The following is a 17,876-nucleotide window of genomic DNA, read 5'->3' as shown; positions in this document are numbered from 1 at the left end:
CCTCAGTTGGTAAGTAGCCGGAGGAGGAAAAAGAGAGAAGGAAGACTGGAACACTTGAGAATCACACTCACAGAGAAGGAGACGGGAAACCGGTGACCAGCAACATAGTCCATATGAAGCCAGGTGCGTCAGTGTGAGTGCCCTGTGGACCCTATGGACTTTGAAGAAAGAGAGTTAACCTATTTAAGTTCTTACCATAACTCTCATTTTCTTCCTCAGGGTCCATAGGCTCCACAGGGAGACCACGGATGTCCCAAAGCAGTCCTTTTAAGGGTGGGGATGCTCCTGCGCTGAGAGGAGAATTCGGTGCCCAAAGGAAGCATCCTGAGAGGCGAAGGTATCAAATGTATAGAACCTTAGAAAGGTCTGAATTGAAGACCATGTGGCCGCCTTACAAAGCTGAATAGCCGAGGCGCCACAGCGAGCTGCCCATGAGGGGCCCACAGACCGAGTAGAATAACAGTAACAGAAGCCGTAACAGGCAAGCCTGCCTGTCTGTAAGCCTCTGAGATAGTCATACAAAGCCATCTGGACAATGTTTGTTTATTGGCCAGCCATTCTGTCTTGTGAAATCCATAGAGCACAAAATAAGTAGTCTGATTTACGAAGGGAACTGGTACGGTCCACATAAATCTGGATAGCACAGACCACATCTAATGAGGCCTCAGCGGCCGAGAGGTCAGGTGACTGAAAGGCCGGTACAATAATTTCCCGATTAATATGGAAATTAGAAACCACTTTAGGAAGAGATTCAGGGCAAGTGTGAAGCACAGCCCTGTCCAGGTGAAATATCAGAAAGGGAGGACGACAGGAGACCACCGCCAATTCTGACACTCTCCTGGCAGAAGCAATAGCCAGGAGAAAGAGAGTCTTAGCCGTTAACCACTTGAGATCCACCGAATCTAGTGGTTCAAAGGAGGACCCTGGAGAGCCTGAAGAACAACCGCCATATCCCAAGGAGCCACAGGGGGAAAAAAAGGGAGGTTGAATCCGGAGAACACCTTGTAGAAAGGTGTGGATATCCGGGAGCAGAGCTATCCTTCATTGGAACCACACTGACAGTGCGGAGACATGTACTTTCAAAGAGGCCAGGCAAAGGCTGAGGTCCAATCCTGCTTGTAGGAATGCCAGAATCCTGGAAATACGAAACACCTGAGAATCATCAACACCAGTGGAAATATATATGCCACACCCTGTTTTATATATTGTGGCAGAAGCAGATTTACATGCTCGGAGCAATGTGCTGATGACTGAGCTGGCGAATCCCTTGGACCTTAGGATGGATGTCTCAAGAGCCACGCCATCAAAGACAGATGATCCAGGTCTGGGTAAAGGCAAGGACCCTGAGACAACAGGTAGGGATGTTGAGGCAGCAGGAACGGAGTGTCGATGGAGAGACTCCGAAGATCTGAGTACCAATGATGTCTGGGCCAAGCTGGAGCCACCAGCAGGACAGTGCCCCGTCTTGCTTGAACTTCCAAAGAACCCGAGGAAGCAGGGATATCGGAGGAAAAAGGTACGCAAACTGGAAGGTCCACCGTACTGACAGAGTGTCCACCAAGCTTGCTTCGGCATCCCTTGTTCTGGACCCGTACACTGGTAACTTGTGATTGTGTCGGGAGGCCATGAGGTCCACCTCCGGGAGGCCCGATTTGTCCACTATGAGTTGAAATACCTCTTGGTTAAGAGACCATTCCCCTGGATGCATGTCGTAACAGCTGAGAAAGTCCGCTTCCCAAATGAGAACTCCTGGAATGAACACTGCCGAGATTGCCGGTAGGTGGTAATCCACCCACATCAGAATGCGTGACACTTCTGTCACTGCTGCCCGACTTCGAATGCCTCCTTGATGGTTGATGTAAGCCACTGTGGTGGCATTGTCGGACTGAACCTGCACAGGCTTTTTGTAAAGAATGTGACTTGCCATCTTGAGGGCCTTGTACATGGCCCGAAGTTCCAATATGTTGATGGCAGAGCTGCTTTGGCCACTGTCCAACGGCCCTGAAATGAGTGTGGGCCGGTCACTGAGTCCCAGCTCCGGAGACTGGCATCCGTTACGAGGCATCCAGTCCGGGATCCAAAAGGGGTGACCGTTGGTGAGATGAGGAGTCAGTAGCCACCAAGACAGAGACAGGCACACTTCCGGAGAGAGCACCATCGGCTGAGCCTTGATCTGGTGGGCTAAGCCATTCCATCTGGAGAGGATCAGCCTTGAGTGAAACTGAGCATATTCCACCATGTCGAATGTGGACACCATGGACCCCAACACCTGCATCGCTGAGTGTACTGACACCCGACAACTGCATAGGAATCTGCACACTCGCAGTTGCAGCGAGGAGATCTTTTCTGGAGTTAGGATGATTCCCTGCTGGTGAGAATCCAGAAAGGCTCCCAAATGAACCATCCTCTGAGGAAATTAGGGAGGACTTTTTCCAATTGATCAGCCACCCGTTTGCTAGTAGACAAGAGTAGGTGGTGCTGAAGCACCTCTGGAGAACCTGCCAGGCCCTTTTTAGAATCAGCGTCCGTCTTCCAGGAGCATAGCCACAGGGAGCGGTGAGCAGACACTGCAGCGGCCGAGACTCTGGAGGTCAACAGACTGGCATCCAAAGAAGCATCACCAATATAAGCAGCCGCATCTCTAATGTGGCCCACCAAAGACCTCTGAGTTTCAGGAGCCTACTCAGGTAAATTGTCCTCCAGAACATTTGCCCAACCTTCTATTGCCTTAGCCACCCATGAGATAGCCATGGACGGATGGGCAACCGCTCCTGAGAGCGTAAATTGATTTCAGGCACGTCTTCACCATCCTATCCGTACAATTCTTCAAGGAAGAAATGGAAGGCATGGGTAGTGTGGCACTTTTTATTAAGCGAGTAACATGAGAATCCACCACAGGAGGTGATTCCCACTTCTTACAGTGACCCTCACAGAATGGATAACATGAGGCCAAACGCTTTTGCGGTTGATACCTCTTACCAGGTGCTTGCCAAGCCTCTGCCATATAGTCTTACTGGCTGGTCAGAGAGAAGAAAAACTGCCGAAGTCACCTTAACCGGGTTAAACTGAGGGTATTTGAATTTAGGGGCAGGAACGTCATCCTCTATATCTAGTATGGATTGGACCGCCCACACCAAAGCTGGAACATTAATATTTGATTTAGGCTCCGTCTCCTGTGAAGGGGAATCAGAATCAGATGCATCAGACACTTCCCCATCATCCGATGACACGTCTGTATCTGATAGTTGTGTAGACTGGGATGACAATTCAGGCGTTTACATGCCTTCTTGGGTTTTTCATTCTGCAACATGGTCTGAAAGGCCATAGATGAAGCTTCCAAACTCTGAACTGAACTAGATAAAACATCCACCCAGGGTGGTTGTACAGGTTGCGTAACCCCTGGTAGGGAAAGACAGACTGTGGTACAGGAGTAGACTGCAATGCGGGATACCCTGAGAGGGAAGGATGGTTTGTTGAGGTAACCCCATATGGGGTAAAACAGCCAGGACCACCAGGGGACCCACAGTAGAGGCCAAGACCTGAGAAAAAACAGCCCGAGGGGTATCCTGTCCCGTCTTTGGGGGGGTTTGAGGGGCCAGGCAACTGATAGCACCTCACACATAATCCATCCTGAGTTAAATCCACCTTACATAGCATGCAGGAGAGTGGGTGCAGCATTGCGCTCAACCTCCTCGCCAACTATGTCTGACAATATATATATATTGGAAAATCAGGAAGCGCTATACTGGGCACTCACAATGTATGCAACTCACTGGTCCAACAATATGGCACCGTGCAGCACACAGCCGTATGTGACAGACCTCACAAATACTGTAATTTATATATGTGAGGAGAGAGAACCACCCTAACTACACCTGTTAGGACTGGTAGTAAAGGAAAGGAATAGATAAAAACTGACAGAAGAGAGAAAAGACACAGACAGTCAGTGCTAGCATAAGTCACATACAATGCAGAAATATATCATATTCTGCAAATTGGCACTACCATCAACTGCCCAGATTCAGTGCCTGGGAAGGCTATAGTGCTGCAAACACTGACCCAAGGGAGAGGTATGCAGGAAGACTGGACCGCACGCTGTCCTGAGAGATCTGCGATGTACCAAAAGCAAATGGCCGCCGGAGGCCTCAGAGGGGGCATGGCTGCAGGAGGAAAGAGCTCAGCAAAGCCAGACCTCAGAGGAGCTAAGGGGAGGAGCCGCTAAACAGGGAAGGCTGCCTCTCCGGGACGCTGGCTCCCTTACCAACTACAAGTCCCTGGTGATCTAGTGGAGCCCAGGGTATTGTGTGCCTGCCTCCACCGTCAGCGCCTCCGGTGGCACTGCTAATAAGCAAGCGGTGATCCGCCTTACCTATCCTCGTACATCCGGGATGTCCCGTGAGGCCTGGCTAGCACAGACCCCGGGGTCCCACTGAGATCCGCCGATCGATACTGGCATCACGGCACCGGCAGGGTGATGGAGCAGCAGCGCAGACGTCCTATGGACAGTCTGCTGCTGCCTGCTCTGAAAATGTTTAAAGACTAACAAAACATAAACTAAAATCAGCTTTGGGGCTGCTAATCAGCCCCCCTGCGTAAAACAGTGACCCGACTTCGCTGGGCACCAACTCAAACTGAGGTGCCTCTGGCTCGGGGGCGGGATATAGTGAGGATGGACCAGTGCATCCTTGGAGCAAACTTTAACTGCATGGTGCCTGGGATCCAGATCCAACCTTACACCCCAAGGTCTCCTGGTGGAGCCTATAGACCCTGAAGAAAAAATAGGACATTTTGGGGTAGCAACTGGGTGGCAATAAAGTGATCACATGGAACCACCATGACTTGTCATGTCATGGGCGTTTATCAAAAGCTCTGTGAGATTCTGAGCTATGCGTATGGAGAAGGGAAGCCTGTCTCTGACCGACCTCTTGCACCTAGCATGGGACTTGTGCGAGTGCAGACACTAATGATGATGGTTGCAGTGGCTGGCATAAAATCAATGGGCAGCACTGGTTTCCCTTACACACACAAATCCCTGCATTAGTTGATTGGATGCATTAGCATGAGGTGGTCAATCCAGCTACTGCGGCTACAGCCACTTTGTGTGCTTTTCAGAATCAGCTCCTCTGCGTTTGTGGATCCAAATTTTAAAGGGATGGATAGTAATCGTGGCAATATTCAGATATTTCTTAAGCATTGTAAATGAAGTTGCCACCTCTGTTTTTAATAAAGGTTATATGGTTGGGATGTAGTCAATTTACCGACGGTCAGCATGCCAGCCGTCGGAATCCCGTCTGGGGATTAAAGGTAGGTGTCGAAATTTCGATGCCTATCCTTAGCCTGACGCCAAAATCCCTACAGACGGCATCCCGAACCCCCGGGGGACTTGGGGTTAGGTACCCCCTGGGGAGGGAGGGTTAGGCACCACCGGGGGAAGATGTTAGGGTCAGGCACCCCCCAGGAGGGTTAGGTTCAGGGTGGCTTAAGGGGGGTTAGGGTTAGGCACCACCAGGGGTGGGAGGTTAGGTACCACTAAGGGAGTGTTAGGAGGGGGAGAGGGGTAGGGTTAATATACTTATGATCCCGTCGGGATTTTCACCTTTCGGCATGACGCTGTCGGGATATGAACTGGCGGCTACTCAGCTGCCAGTATTTCATACCCTACCCATATGGTTACTTCTCTGTCTTTTTCATAACATTTTAGTTGGAGACATTTCCTCGGCTGCTTTCTTACAGATTATACTTGATCAATCTGACCCCTGAAAGTAATCAACATAGGATAGGTTCTGTGAGCGCCAATCTGTGCCTAGCCAACTTTTCCAGGTTAACAAAAGTGTCACCAAATGAGCCTCCTAAAAGATCAGATGGGACATTTCAGAACTCTTATATGTGTAAAATTCTTGAATTGTTCGGCAACTGATGCGACACTTAATGCAGAAGAAACTCTTCTTAAGCCTATATTTCTGGTGGGAGGAGGTATAAGGAGAATAGAACTAGAGCACAAGTTCTCAAACTCGGTCCTCAGGACCCCACACAGTGCATGTTTTGCAGGTCTCCTCACAATCACAAGTGTAATAATTAGCTTCACCTGTGGATCTTTCAAAATGTGTCAGTGAGTAATGAGTACACCTGTGCACGTGCTGGGTGACCTGGAAAACGTGACCTGTGTGGGGTCCCGAGGACCGACTTTGAGAACCACTGAACTAGAGAATAGGAAAAACAGCAGACTATGATGGTGTATGTGCTCTGAGGATCAGCTAGTGATGTGTTAATTGTAAAGGAGACTCTGCAGAGAACTAACATGCCTCTGTTTTTCATCTGCCAAGACATAGTATACTTGAGTACATTTTCTTGATCTGATTTTGGGGAGGGCACTTATGTTTAGTGGTCTAGAACAAGATCTGCTGATTATATTTTAAAATGTTGTAGACCATTTGTGTGCTGTTTGTGGGATTTGAGGCTGATTACATTAAGATATATATTTTTTAGGCTTATGGTGATTAACATGGGCCAGGTAACTCCAGAGAGGGGGACATTAACATAGAACCATCAACAATAAACACTCCAGGTGGATCTCACATTGTAGGACCCACAGCCTGAAAAGCTCAATGTAGTTATAGTCATTGATGGCATCTCTCAATATCTGCTGGAAACAACTCATCACTCCTTCATGAATATTCTTTGTTCTTATATAACAATATGGTGTAGCAGGGTGCGTGATGTGGGCATGTGCATCCTCTCAACGCTATATCTGGTGCAGTGACTCCGCCTGGGTCTTCTACTGTAGCTTTTGTGGCATGTGGTCGGAGGAGACTCCCACCAGGGGGTGACTAAGGCGGGCCCTTGTACATGGGGACCGCACAAATGGACATGCCGTTTACTTTAAAAAACTGCTTTGATTTATTTGTGGCAGGGACGTGTAGTCAGGAGGCTCTGCCTCCCCTGTCATACTCTCTGTCAGACTGCAGCATTTTGACTATAAAAATGATTAGAATAATTCAAAGAAGATAATTATAATATCTTATTTGTATTATTCTGGTCGTTTTTGTAGGCAAAACTCCCCAAAATTGCAGCACTCCCTGGAAATACAGGGAGAGACAATAGATGAGGCAGTAAGGGTTCAGCCTCACCGTTGATAGCTCCGACACTGTCTGGAGCTAGGGACTGGGCCACGAAGCAGCCAATAAAACACAGAGAAAAAAGACTAATAGAGCCGTGCCTCACTGTGAGGGGGCATGCCTTGAGCTCTGATGGACACCTCTGACGATCAGTCTAGGAAGTACTCAGGCATCGGAGCTCAGCAGCACTGAGGAGGGAAGGAAGATGGAATATACACACAGAGGAAACACACAAAGGAGAAAAAGGTGAGGAGGGGGAGATGTTTGTGTGTGGGATTTTTTGCGTGCTAGGGGGATCTTCTGTGCTAGTGGGATATATGTGTGAGGGTGATCTATGCTACAAGGAATCTGAGTGCAGGGGAAGATCTGTGCAAGTGGGGCAGGTTCATCTATGTGTGTGTAAATCTGGCTCTGATACTAGCCAGTGCCTCCCCATCCATTGACCTCACCGCATGTCCCTGATTTGTGGGTATGTAGGATAAAGGGCAAATTAATAGAAAGGGGCTGCAAGTGTTGGTATAAGCAACAATACATGCAGTGCATAACAATAAACAATAAAATGGTATACAGCAGATTACAATTGAACAATAAAGATAATAAATAATAAATGAAGACATTCTGGCAGTGTGAATTGAGCACCTTCACACAACATCACACTGAATCAAGCGCACAAACATATGCCGGTATCCATGACTAACTAATACAATATAAATTTAACTCAATATCAATGTACTGTATATGGAATGGTACCATTGGTGCTTGAAGGGCATTGGTAACCCAGGCTGCATGTAAAGGTGGGTAGGTACACAATAGGCGACCCCCCCGATGCGACGGCCGATGGTGCTGATGAACGACATATAGGGTGGTCGGTACACACTGCACGATCTGGTGACCAACCACCCAATATGTCGTTCACTGGCACCATTGAACATGCCAGCGTTGGCTGCTGGGTCACTCCACTGACTGTGCATGGATGGACAACTGAATGACCTCGATGTCAGGCAGCGGGGGTGTGCATAGTGGGTGCACACTAGTACACACTAGACGATGTGCCCGATATGTCGGACAACATATCATATAGTGTGCATAACTCTTTGGATAAAAAAAAAACTTTGTATAATTCACCAAAAGAAATACAAGGCCTGATTCAGATGTGGACGCTATGACAATATTTACGCTGATTGAGCGATTGTTAGCCATTGCACATGCATGAAAGCCGCACTGCGGACTTGCAGCGATTGTTTTACGATTATGTTCACATAAAGGATTAATTTGTAAAGCGAGTGATAGGTAATCAGCGTTTGGGGGAGGTAACGGGTGGGTAGTTAGAAAAACGTTTAAACACTGTTTTCTGGGCATCCATAAATTAGCCACTGCGTCTTTCCCCGCAGCAGGAGAGCCCCCTGCGTGACTGGAGACCAGCTAGGTCTGTGACAGCTCAGACTTACTCAGGAGGCTGATGCCACCTAATCTGCGTTCAATGTTTCGAAAGTTTTCGGTTTTGTGTGTTAGAGGTGGATGTGAGTTGCTGTCAGTGAGAGTCTCTCTAAGCACTGGGCGGCAAGTGAGTCATTATCCTATTTTAGCAATTGCAATCCGTGAGACATTGCTGCTGCAACGGTATTTACATCCATATCTGAATCAGGCCCACAGCCATTAATATGATATACTATCCACGGTAGGGGTTTGGGTCTTGAACAATACTTTACAAAGACAAAATCTACAAAGTATAATTCCAATTTATGAGGTAAATACATTGGCGCTAAATACTTTTGACTGCAGTGAAATATAGTAATATAGTTTTTTGTATTTAAACTAGGTCCAACGGTAATTAAAGATACATTTAACTGTCTTGAGGAGGCTGCTACATGTATAAGGCCGCCTCTTATTTCATGACATTCTCCTAGAAAAGAAGTCTGTCTATCTGGTCTTAGACTAGCTTAAAAAGTCCAATAACTCACAGGGCTTCCAGGAAGGCCTCTTCTGCTTGGCTGCAAGCAAAACACTTCCCACATCCACAGCAAGCATATAGTCTTCCTCTTCCAGCCCTCATATGCCTCTCTATCTTAGAGCTCCTCTCCCTGCTCCTTTACCCTCGGTGCCCGCTCTTCTGTCACAGCAGATATTCAACTCTCTATCTTCAGCCAGTTTCTCCTCTCACTTCTTGCAAACCACTCTCCGCTTTGCATCCAGGGATGTGCATTCAGGGTAGACAGAGGAGGCAGAGCCTCCCTTGTCATACTCCTGAGATTTTATATAAAAATGATGAGAATAATACAAAGAAGATATTTATAACTTATAAATATCTTCTTTGTTTATTGTAATCATTTTTATAGTTAACACTCACCAGCTTTGTGAAGTTCCCTGGGACTGCAGGGAGACGAGAGATGAGGCAGCAACAGCTCAGCATCGCTTCTGTATAGTTAGACATCGCTTGCAGAGCTGGGGACTGGGCCACACCACGGGCAGTAAGCTGCACAGAAAAAGAGCTATTAGAGACATGCCTCTGAGTATCGGGGGCGTGCCTTGAGTAATGATGGACACCTTGCATGTGTCATGTGACTAGGAAGTGCACTGCAGTGTTTAGAGATCGAGCTCAGTCAGCAGCAGCAAGAGAAGACACAGTGATGCAGGTAGGAGAATCAATGGACACTGAAGTTTAGTGTAGTGAGGGGAGAGTTACAGTGAGTAGAGGGTGAGACAGGCTCCAGGGAATCAGATCCATCTCCATGTGTGCCTCCCCAGACATTGACCTCACCGCATGTCACTGTTTGCGTCCAACATACCTCTTTACCATTGCTTTCCTTATCCTTGGCAGAACCTGCGAGAGTAGTCGCACCAGCAACAAATTTCTATTTTGTTGGCAAAGGGGCAACACTTATGTTATTACATCTGGGGTCATTTTCCAGAACTTCCATTTGATCTTTAAAGTTTCTGAGTTTGGAGCTCTTGCAGACTGTGTATTACAACTGTTCTCCTGCTTCAGGGCATCTGTGCTCATTTTTAGAGGTATGACCAGCTGTGACTCCTCAGTGATAGATTTGGCTTCTGTCTGTCGGGTTGTTTTGACATGCTTCTTAATGTCACCCCATTTAGTTTGTGACTCCTCTAGATCTGAAGATGCTCAGCAGAGCTTTAACATTGAAGCATTTCAGTTGTTGTTTGGGACATGGTGAATTGGAGAAGGCAAATATGAAGGTGGTATAATCCAAAAAAAGAGGGGTAATTGACAGAGTGGGCACTTTCTCAGGATCTAGGGATAGACAATGCACCTGTCAAGAAGGGAAATTGTGCAATAATCCACAATATTACAAAAGAAAGAGAACTTGACTGTGCAGAGTCTTCCTAAAAAAGGGATCAACTATATTAATAATAAATGTCTCAGGAGTTCAGTCAATAATATATATAATTTAATAAATACAAAATTAAAACCACATAAAATATCACATAATAAAAAAAAACATTACAAGTAATATTCACTTAATGTGGATATAAGACTTTCCTACAGTATACATGTGTTGCTACAAATGTATGTTTTTGATTACACTGCTGTCTAACTGTAGACCATTACAAGGTAATAAGAATCAGTGATTAGACTGAATATATTAAAGGTCAATAGGAATAAAAAGATAAAGCTCATTAGTCGGTAAACAAAGCATATTATTAAGACAGTACTTTGTTTGGAACAGTGGGCCTGATTCAGAGCGTCTCGCTCTGACAAAGCGCTCGCTCTGAATCAGGGCCGGGCTTTTTTTTTTGGAGCATAGCTGTGGGTGACCACCCACAGCTATTGCGAGCGGCCATGATGATGGTCGCGATGGTCAAGACCATCGCGACCATCGGGCTTGCGACGAGACCCTTGTGGTAGGGTCTCGTTCATCGCAATCCCCAGAGAGCTTTCGGCTCTAACAGAGCCGGAAGCTCTCCACTGACATCACTCGTGATGTCAGTGGGGCCACCCCCAAATGGCAAGCGTTCCCTCTGGACACCTCCGTTTGGGCAGCCACCCCCCCCGGCCCGCCCACAAAACGGGGCGAGCTGTCACTCAACATCGACAGCTCGCCCCCTTTGGTGCGAGACCCGGAGCGACGGATTGCCTGTCGCTAGCCGGGACTCGCGCATGCGCACGATGGAGCCGGCTCCATCGTGCGCATGCGCTGTGGGCCACCATCGATCCGGTTGCGAGCGCTCAGCGCTTGCGACCGGGTCTGAATCAGGCCCAGTGTCTCCAAATTCAAAGTTTTAGTCTTTTGTGTGTTAAAAGGCTCAATATCCCATAGTGTAGTAGGTGATGTGCAGGGTTTCAATCAATCCTTAAAGATCCAGAATTTGTTGGACTGAGGTGCCAAGCTGGTGAATGCACCAGGGTGTGCAGTTAGCAAGAATTCCTTCTATACAGCTGGGCAGGTAGATGTGAAATTGATTTCCGCTATTCGTATATGCAGATGCTGTGAGCGGGGTTCCATTGCGGCAGCCTGTATTGCGGACTGAAGGTGCGTTGGGCTGTACAATAGAAGCTGCCAATAGGTGAAAGCAGAAGAGTATGGCCATACTAGAGAGCAAAAGGTGCTCATCACAAAGCTTGCATAGCATACTTGGAGACCACTGGCTGGTTGAAGAGAGAAATCCAAAAGAGGGTAGCAGGTGATTATTCCTGTATACCAGACTTTATGTATCCCATACAGATTCGTAGCAATGCAGGCTTCTTAAAAAATTTGCTAGTTAGTAGAACAGCCCGGTTGGTCTGCAGTTAGAATCAGGAGAAGCAAGTGCTCAATCTGTTTCTGTACAATCAGTACTTTCCTCAGGGGTGTTATATATGAGTTATTACTTAACCTGCTATTATGTTTATGAGGTTGGAAGAGTTTAGAGTGATGAGAACCTACAGTATGAGTGATGCGGCCCCAGATGGTTGGATGTAAAATTAACCAATGCTAAGCCATGTTTGGCTAGATGGCGATGTGTCCCAACTAACTAGCTGTAGGTCCAGGTGCCAAGACTTGAATATTGCAGGTAAAGCTGATTGAATTCAGTCTGTCATACCATACAGATGTAAACAGATCAGATAGATTAGTAATGAATACGTCTATTATATCTAACATTGAAAGTTTTAATTAATATGGTTCACATACTCCCTCAAATTGCACAGGTATGCTGCAAAGATATGACCTGGAACATATTAACTGAGGCGTTATGTGTCCACAGTCAGATCAGGCAGATGGCATTATCAAAGTGTTCCATGGGATGTTAAAAAAATTTGAGTGTGTAGCTAGGGATGGAATTGTGAGACTCACATTGGAACTTGATGTTTAAAGACGAAGCGAGAATCCCAGATCAGTCATATCAGTCATCATTATCAGTCAAGCCATACACCACTTCCTATTCCTTTATAAATACTACATACATGTGATTAATGCAGAAATGTACATCCGATGTATATCCGATTTAGAATTCTAAAAAACACCTTTCTGTTTTCAGTTTCTGGTACTGATGCACCCCAGGTCTCTTTATTCCTTGATAGATATATTTATCAGTAAAGCATCTACAGTTCAGAAAAATTACATTGAGAGTTTGAGACATACAAAATTAACATGGTAAAAAATCAGGATGACATATATAAAATACAGAAGGGTGATTGCCAGGAGTCTTTCATAAATTGATATGGGTTCATTAGATGCTGTGAAAATACCTGATTTTTCATAATTCCAGAGAAGGAACTACCTTTTGCTAGCATTGCACTGAGCAGTAGTAGACTTCATAAAGGCCTTGATACATGTATAATCAATGTGAACTGTGACCACAATCATTTGGGTTATGGCATACGGAGACTGCAAACAGTAAGAAGGCTTGTTGGGCAAGAGCAGTCCATTCTTGTAGTAGGACCCAGTTTTCAAAAACTATTCCATTTATTACTTAGCCAATGCAGACAATAAAGCACTGGCTCGTATACAGAGTGATAACAGATTCAATGTGCACTCCTCCAGTGTTACATACTTAAATGGCATGCCACCAGCCTAGGTACCTCACCTTCTCCCCTGCTCCAGCATTGTCCCATGTAGTAAATGTGTCTGGAGCTTTCTTCTTCCCCCTCTCTGCAGAGCTTGGGGACTGTGAATGAGAGTGCTTACGGTGGTGCTTCTTGGATTTCTTCGAGTGCTTCTTGCCTTTGAAGTGATGATGTTGACATTCATTCTACAAAAGTTATGAGTATGTGTTGGAGGCAATATTTTAACTTGTAAACTGGAAATCAGCAACAGCAGATACATAATGGACTTTTGTTTAACACAACCAAATAGTCATATTAATGCAAATTAGTGCACCATGGCTGAAAGCAGATATGACAATGTTAAGTGGAAACAATCTGCATCTCCATAGATCTGGAGCATGTTCAGTGGTCATTGGGCCTCATTCAGAGGCGGTCGTAGGATGGAAGCGGTCATTCTGAAACAGGGCGGCCGCTTGCATCCATGTCGGTCGTTAGGCTGTGGGTTAACACCCACAGCTCTAACGACCGCTAAGGGTGACGGTCGCAATGGTAAAGACCATCGCGACCATCGGGGCTTACGATGAGACCCTAAAGTAGGGTCTTGTCAACCTTAAGCCCCAGGGGGCTTCCTGCTCTGTTTGAGCAGGAAGCTTCCCACTGACATCACTGAAGATGTCAGTGGGGCCACCCCCAAACGGCAGGCGTTCCGTCAGGAACGCCTCCGTTTGGCCGGGCATGCCCCCGGCCCGCCCAGCAAACGGAGCGAGCTGTCACTCAACATCGACAGCTCGCCCCGTCTGCTACGAGACCCCTAACGACGGAACACCCGTCGTTAGCCGGGTCTCGCGCATGCGAACGACGGAGCCGGCTCCGTCGTCCACATGCGCACTGGAGGAACATCGACCCGGTTGCGAGCTCGTAGAGCTGACGACCGGGTCTGAATAAGCTCCATTATGTTTAAACTCTTGATGATTACTGATGACAGAGGCAGGGCCGGCACTTCCATTAGGCAGCTGTAGGCAGCTGTCTATGGCACAGGGACCTGAGGGGGCAGCACACTGAGGCTGCCTGGGACAAAAAAAGAAGGATGTCTCTGACATCTATATTATAATTACTGTTGGTGACAGCCCCGGATCTCTAAAGCTGCAGCCGCGGCTGCACCAGCTAATCTTTAATTACACCGGCAGCAACCTGCTTCTCTGGCCGTCAGTGTCATTAGCCTGGTACAAAAGGCAGGCAGCAGCTTGGACACCCATCCCCTTCCCTCTCCTCCCTTTCCCTCTCATACAGTCAATTATGCAAGCTCCGGCTCCCAGGCTGTACAAGAAGAACGAGGAGCCATATGAGCAACAAGAGCCAGGCAAAAGAACTTTTTAATGGCTTTTTGGTGTAGGTGATTGAGCTAATGGGGGAGTGAAGGAGTGAATTGTTTAATGAGTGCTATGGAGGAATGTATTAATTTGTGCTTTGTAGGGAGTTTAATGGGTGCATGGATTCACGGGTGCTGAAATGGGGTTAAGGAGTTCTGGGGTGAATGAACTAATGGATGCTGAGTGGGGGAGGTTAATAGATTATTGGGGGTTAATGGATGCTCATGGGGGAAGATAATGGGCACTGATAGTGTGAATTAATAGATTCTTGAGGGGAAAGAGTTCATGGGTTCTGGGTGTGTGGATTGGTGGTGAACAGATAAATGAGTCCCCTGTGGAGGGACATTAATGGGTGCTGACAGTGTGGATGAATGATTTAATGGGTTCTGGAAAGGTGAATTAATTAATGGATTCTTTTAGAGGATCGGGTTAATGGGTGCTGGTTGGGGGAAGTTAATGGATGCTGAGTGGGGGGTGAATTGGTAAATGGCGTTGATGGCCACCTGGGCATCTTACCTTTTGTCATCAGGTCCTGTTCATCGACTCTGATACGGTATGCTCTCCCTTATCTTGTGTACAGGGTCAATAAGTGCCAAATTGCTTCCCTTCCCTGTGATTTACAACCGCTAGCAATTACAATTATTATTACTATCTTTTATTTATATGGTGCCACAAGGTGTTTGCAGTGGGAAGTAGTCGGAATTCCGGCACCAGGATCCCAACCGCCAGCATCCCAACGGTAAGTATTAGGGTTAGGAGGAGGGTTAGGCACTAGGGGGAGGGCTGCTGTCAGTGGAGGAATGGAGAGGGCAGAAGGGAGTGCGAACAAAAAAGTGGTTGTAGATGTTGGAGGGATTGATGGCTTTATATGGAGAGTGAGGAGTTTGAATCGTACTCTGAGGTGGATGGGGAGCCATTGAAGTAGTTGGCAGAGGGGTGAAGTTGACACAGAGTGGTGGGAGAGGTAAATGAGGTGGTAGCAGGATTAAAGATAGACTGGTCAATATGTTGAGAGCAAAAAGAGCCCAACAGGCTATTACCAGCTTATTCCTAATAGCTAGTACCAGCTATTAGAGACAAACACCTCAACACCATCTATACTGTAAATCCCCTTACAATCACCACACAGCCGAACATTACACCTTATCTAATTTGGCTGCTATGTATTATCTTGACCAATGTGGACTTCCCAAACTTGACAAGATTTCGGCCTGCAAACTGAACTCAGGCATTACAGAGGAAGAAGTTGCTGAGACACTCAAGACCCAAACGCCCTCTAAAACCCCAGGACCCGATAGGCTACCTATGTCCTCTTATAAGGCCTTCTTCCCCGTTTGCTACATTCAACTCAGTTATGTTCAGTGTACAATTTCATGTTTACTCTACTAATTCTAATATTATTGTGATCCCAAAGTCCAATAAGGACCCCTCTAATTGCGCTAGCAATAGGCAAATTTCCTTAATATAAATTTGCAAAACTTCTTGTGAACAGACTTAACCACTATTTACCTTTCCTTATTGACCCCATCCAAAAGGACTTTGGGCCTGATTCAGACCCGGTCGCAAGCGCTGATGGTGGCCCAGAGCGCATGCGCACAACGGAGCCGGCTCCGTTATGCGCATGTGCGAGACCCAGATAGTGACGGGCAATCCGTCGCTCCGGGTCTCACACCAAAGGGGGCGTGCTGTCGATGTTGAGTGACAGCACGCCCCCTTTGGTGGGCGGGCTAGGGGGGTGGCTGCCCAGACGGAGGCGTTCCCATGGGAACACCTATAATTTGAGGACGGCCCCACTGACATCACAAGTGATGTCAGTGGGAGAGCTTTCCGGTCTGTTTGAGCCGAAAGCTCTCTGGGGCTTGCGGCCATGAGACCCTACCACAAGGGTCTCGTCACAAGCCCGATGGTCGCGATGGTCTTGACCATCGCAACCATCATCCTGGCCGCCTGCATTAGCTGTGGGTGGCAACCCACAGCAATGCGAGCGGCCAGGGGGCCGCTCCATAAAAAAAAAAAAAAAGACACCCTGATTCAGAGCGAGTGCTCTGTCAGAGCGTCCGGCTCTGAATCAGGGCCTTTGTTCCCACCAGACAAGCTCTTGATATTAAAGGGAGAAATGTTAATTTGATTGCCCTTATTAACAAATCGAATCTCCCCTCAGTTGTTTTGGCCTTGGACATGGAGAAAGCCACCTCCTCCATTTTAACAATCAGTCTCTGTTCCCCAATGTTTTCAGTTAATAACGGGATGCGTCATGGCTGCCCCATCTTCCCTGGTTTACGCTCTTTAAATTGAGCCGTTAGCTGCCAGGATTCGATAGAACTCAGATAGCTCACTCTCAATACAGAATCTCTCTATTTGCGGATATGTGTTGCTGGACATAGAAAAATGGCAGTACAATTCCTGCCTTGGATGCCAAGATGCCTTAAGCCATCCACAGCCCTGTCTATTCCCACTGTTCAATCCCTATGAGACCAACTAAATGAATAGCTTGATTTAGCTACGTATCCGTCCCCCTTGACCCCTATCTTGCAACAACCCACATTTTCCCTCTGGGTGTTACAACGTTTTTGCACATACATGGCTTTCCTCAGGCATTGACTGTTTTTTACACTTAGCTAAGGATTTTACTCCACGGTCCTTTGTGGACACTTGTGACCGATATTATGTATCTCCCACCCTGCATTTTAATATAAATAGTTGAAAACGTTTATTCAACATCTATGTAAAACTCCCAAACTGCAGCGCCCTTTATAGTTTGAATGGAAATGTATGTATAACCCTGATGATAGCGTGAATTTCTCTTCTCTATACTACCGTTATGTCCCCATCCTACTCTTCTGAGGAATCCTTCGAGGTGGCCTGGGAACAGGACCTAGGGATGTCAGTGGGCCGGTAGGGGTGGTTGCTTATCCACCAAGATATAGCAGAGACCTTCATTAATACGACTATACAAGAAAATGCCTATGAAGTCTATACCAGGTGGCATTTATTCCCCGCAAAGATACAATCCATTTATCCACATGCACCTGACCTGTGCTGGAGGAGCTGTGGCTGAGAGGTACTTACCTTCATATCTGATGGAACTGTCGGACTATTATAAGATTTTGGGATGATGTTGTGGCCCTACTGACCCGCATTTTGGGTGTCCAAGTTTCCAAGGACCCCCTGACCTTGCCGTTGTGCAAACCTGTTTGTTTGCTCCCTAAACCGGCAGACAAGCTTATTCAACACGTGTGCAATGCAGTAAAACTGCAAATAGTCACGGACTGGAAGGAGCCCAACTCACCTTCCATGACTGCTGTTATCAATAAAATTTGGTATGTGGCATCCATGGAATATATCACCAGCCTTCTGCACGATAATATTGAGGCCTTCTATAGGGTTTGGCATTCTTTGTACTCC

The 17,876-nt window shown here is 46.9% G+C and overlaps 1 protein-coding gene across 9 annotated transcripts in view; it reads right to left on the bottom strand.

Annotated features, from left to right (window-relative positions):
• The window catches only part of PRPF40B (pre-mRNA processing factor 40B), a 155,012-nt gene that overhangs the window by 12,350 nt on the left and 124,786 nt on the right, over nucleotides 1-17,876 (bottom strand). For 8 of the 9 annotated variants that reach the window (XM_088446345.1, XM_088446416.1, XM_088446475.1 and 5 more), the window contains 2 exons: nucleotides 13,143-13,307; nucleotides 9,463-9,588 (listed from right to left, as the gene is read on the bottom strand). In XM_088446345.1, the coding sequence (XP_088302471.1) occupies nucleotides 9,463-9,588; nucleotides 13,143-13,307 (291 nt within the window). The remainder of the gene's footprint in view (nucleotides 1-9,462; nucleotides 9,589-13,142; nucleotides 13,308-17,876) is intronic. The other variant, XM_088446708.1, reaches the window with a different exon arrangement.

The sequence above is a fragment of the Taudactylus pleione genome, unplaced genomic scaffold, assembly GCF_031769625.1.
Source record: "Taudactylus pleione unplaced genomic scaffold, aTauple2 ptg000005l, whole genome shotgun sequence".
NCBI classification, from domain to species: Eukaryota; Metazoa; Chordata; class Amphibia; order Anura; family Myobatrachidae; genus Taudactylus; species Taudactylus pleione.
This window is presented reverse-complemented; position numbering and strand designations above follow the sequence as displayed.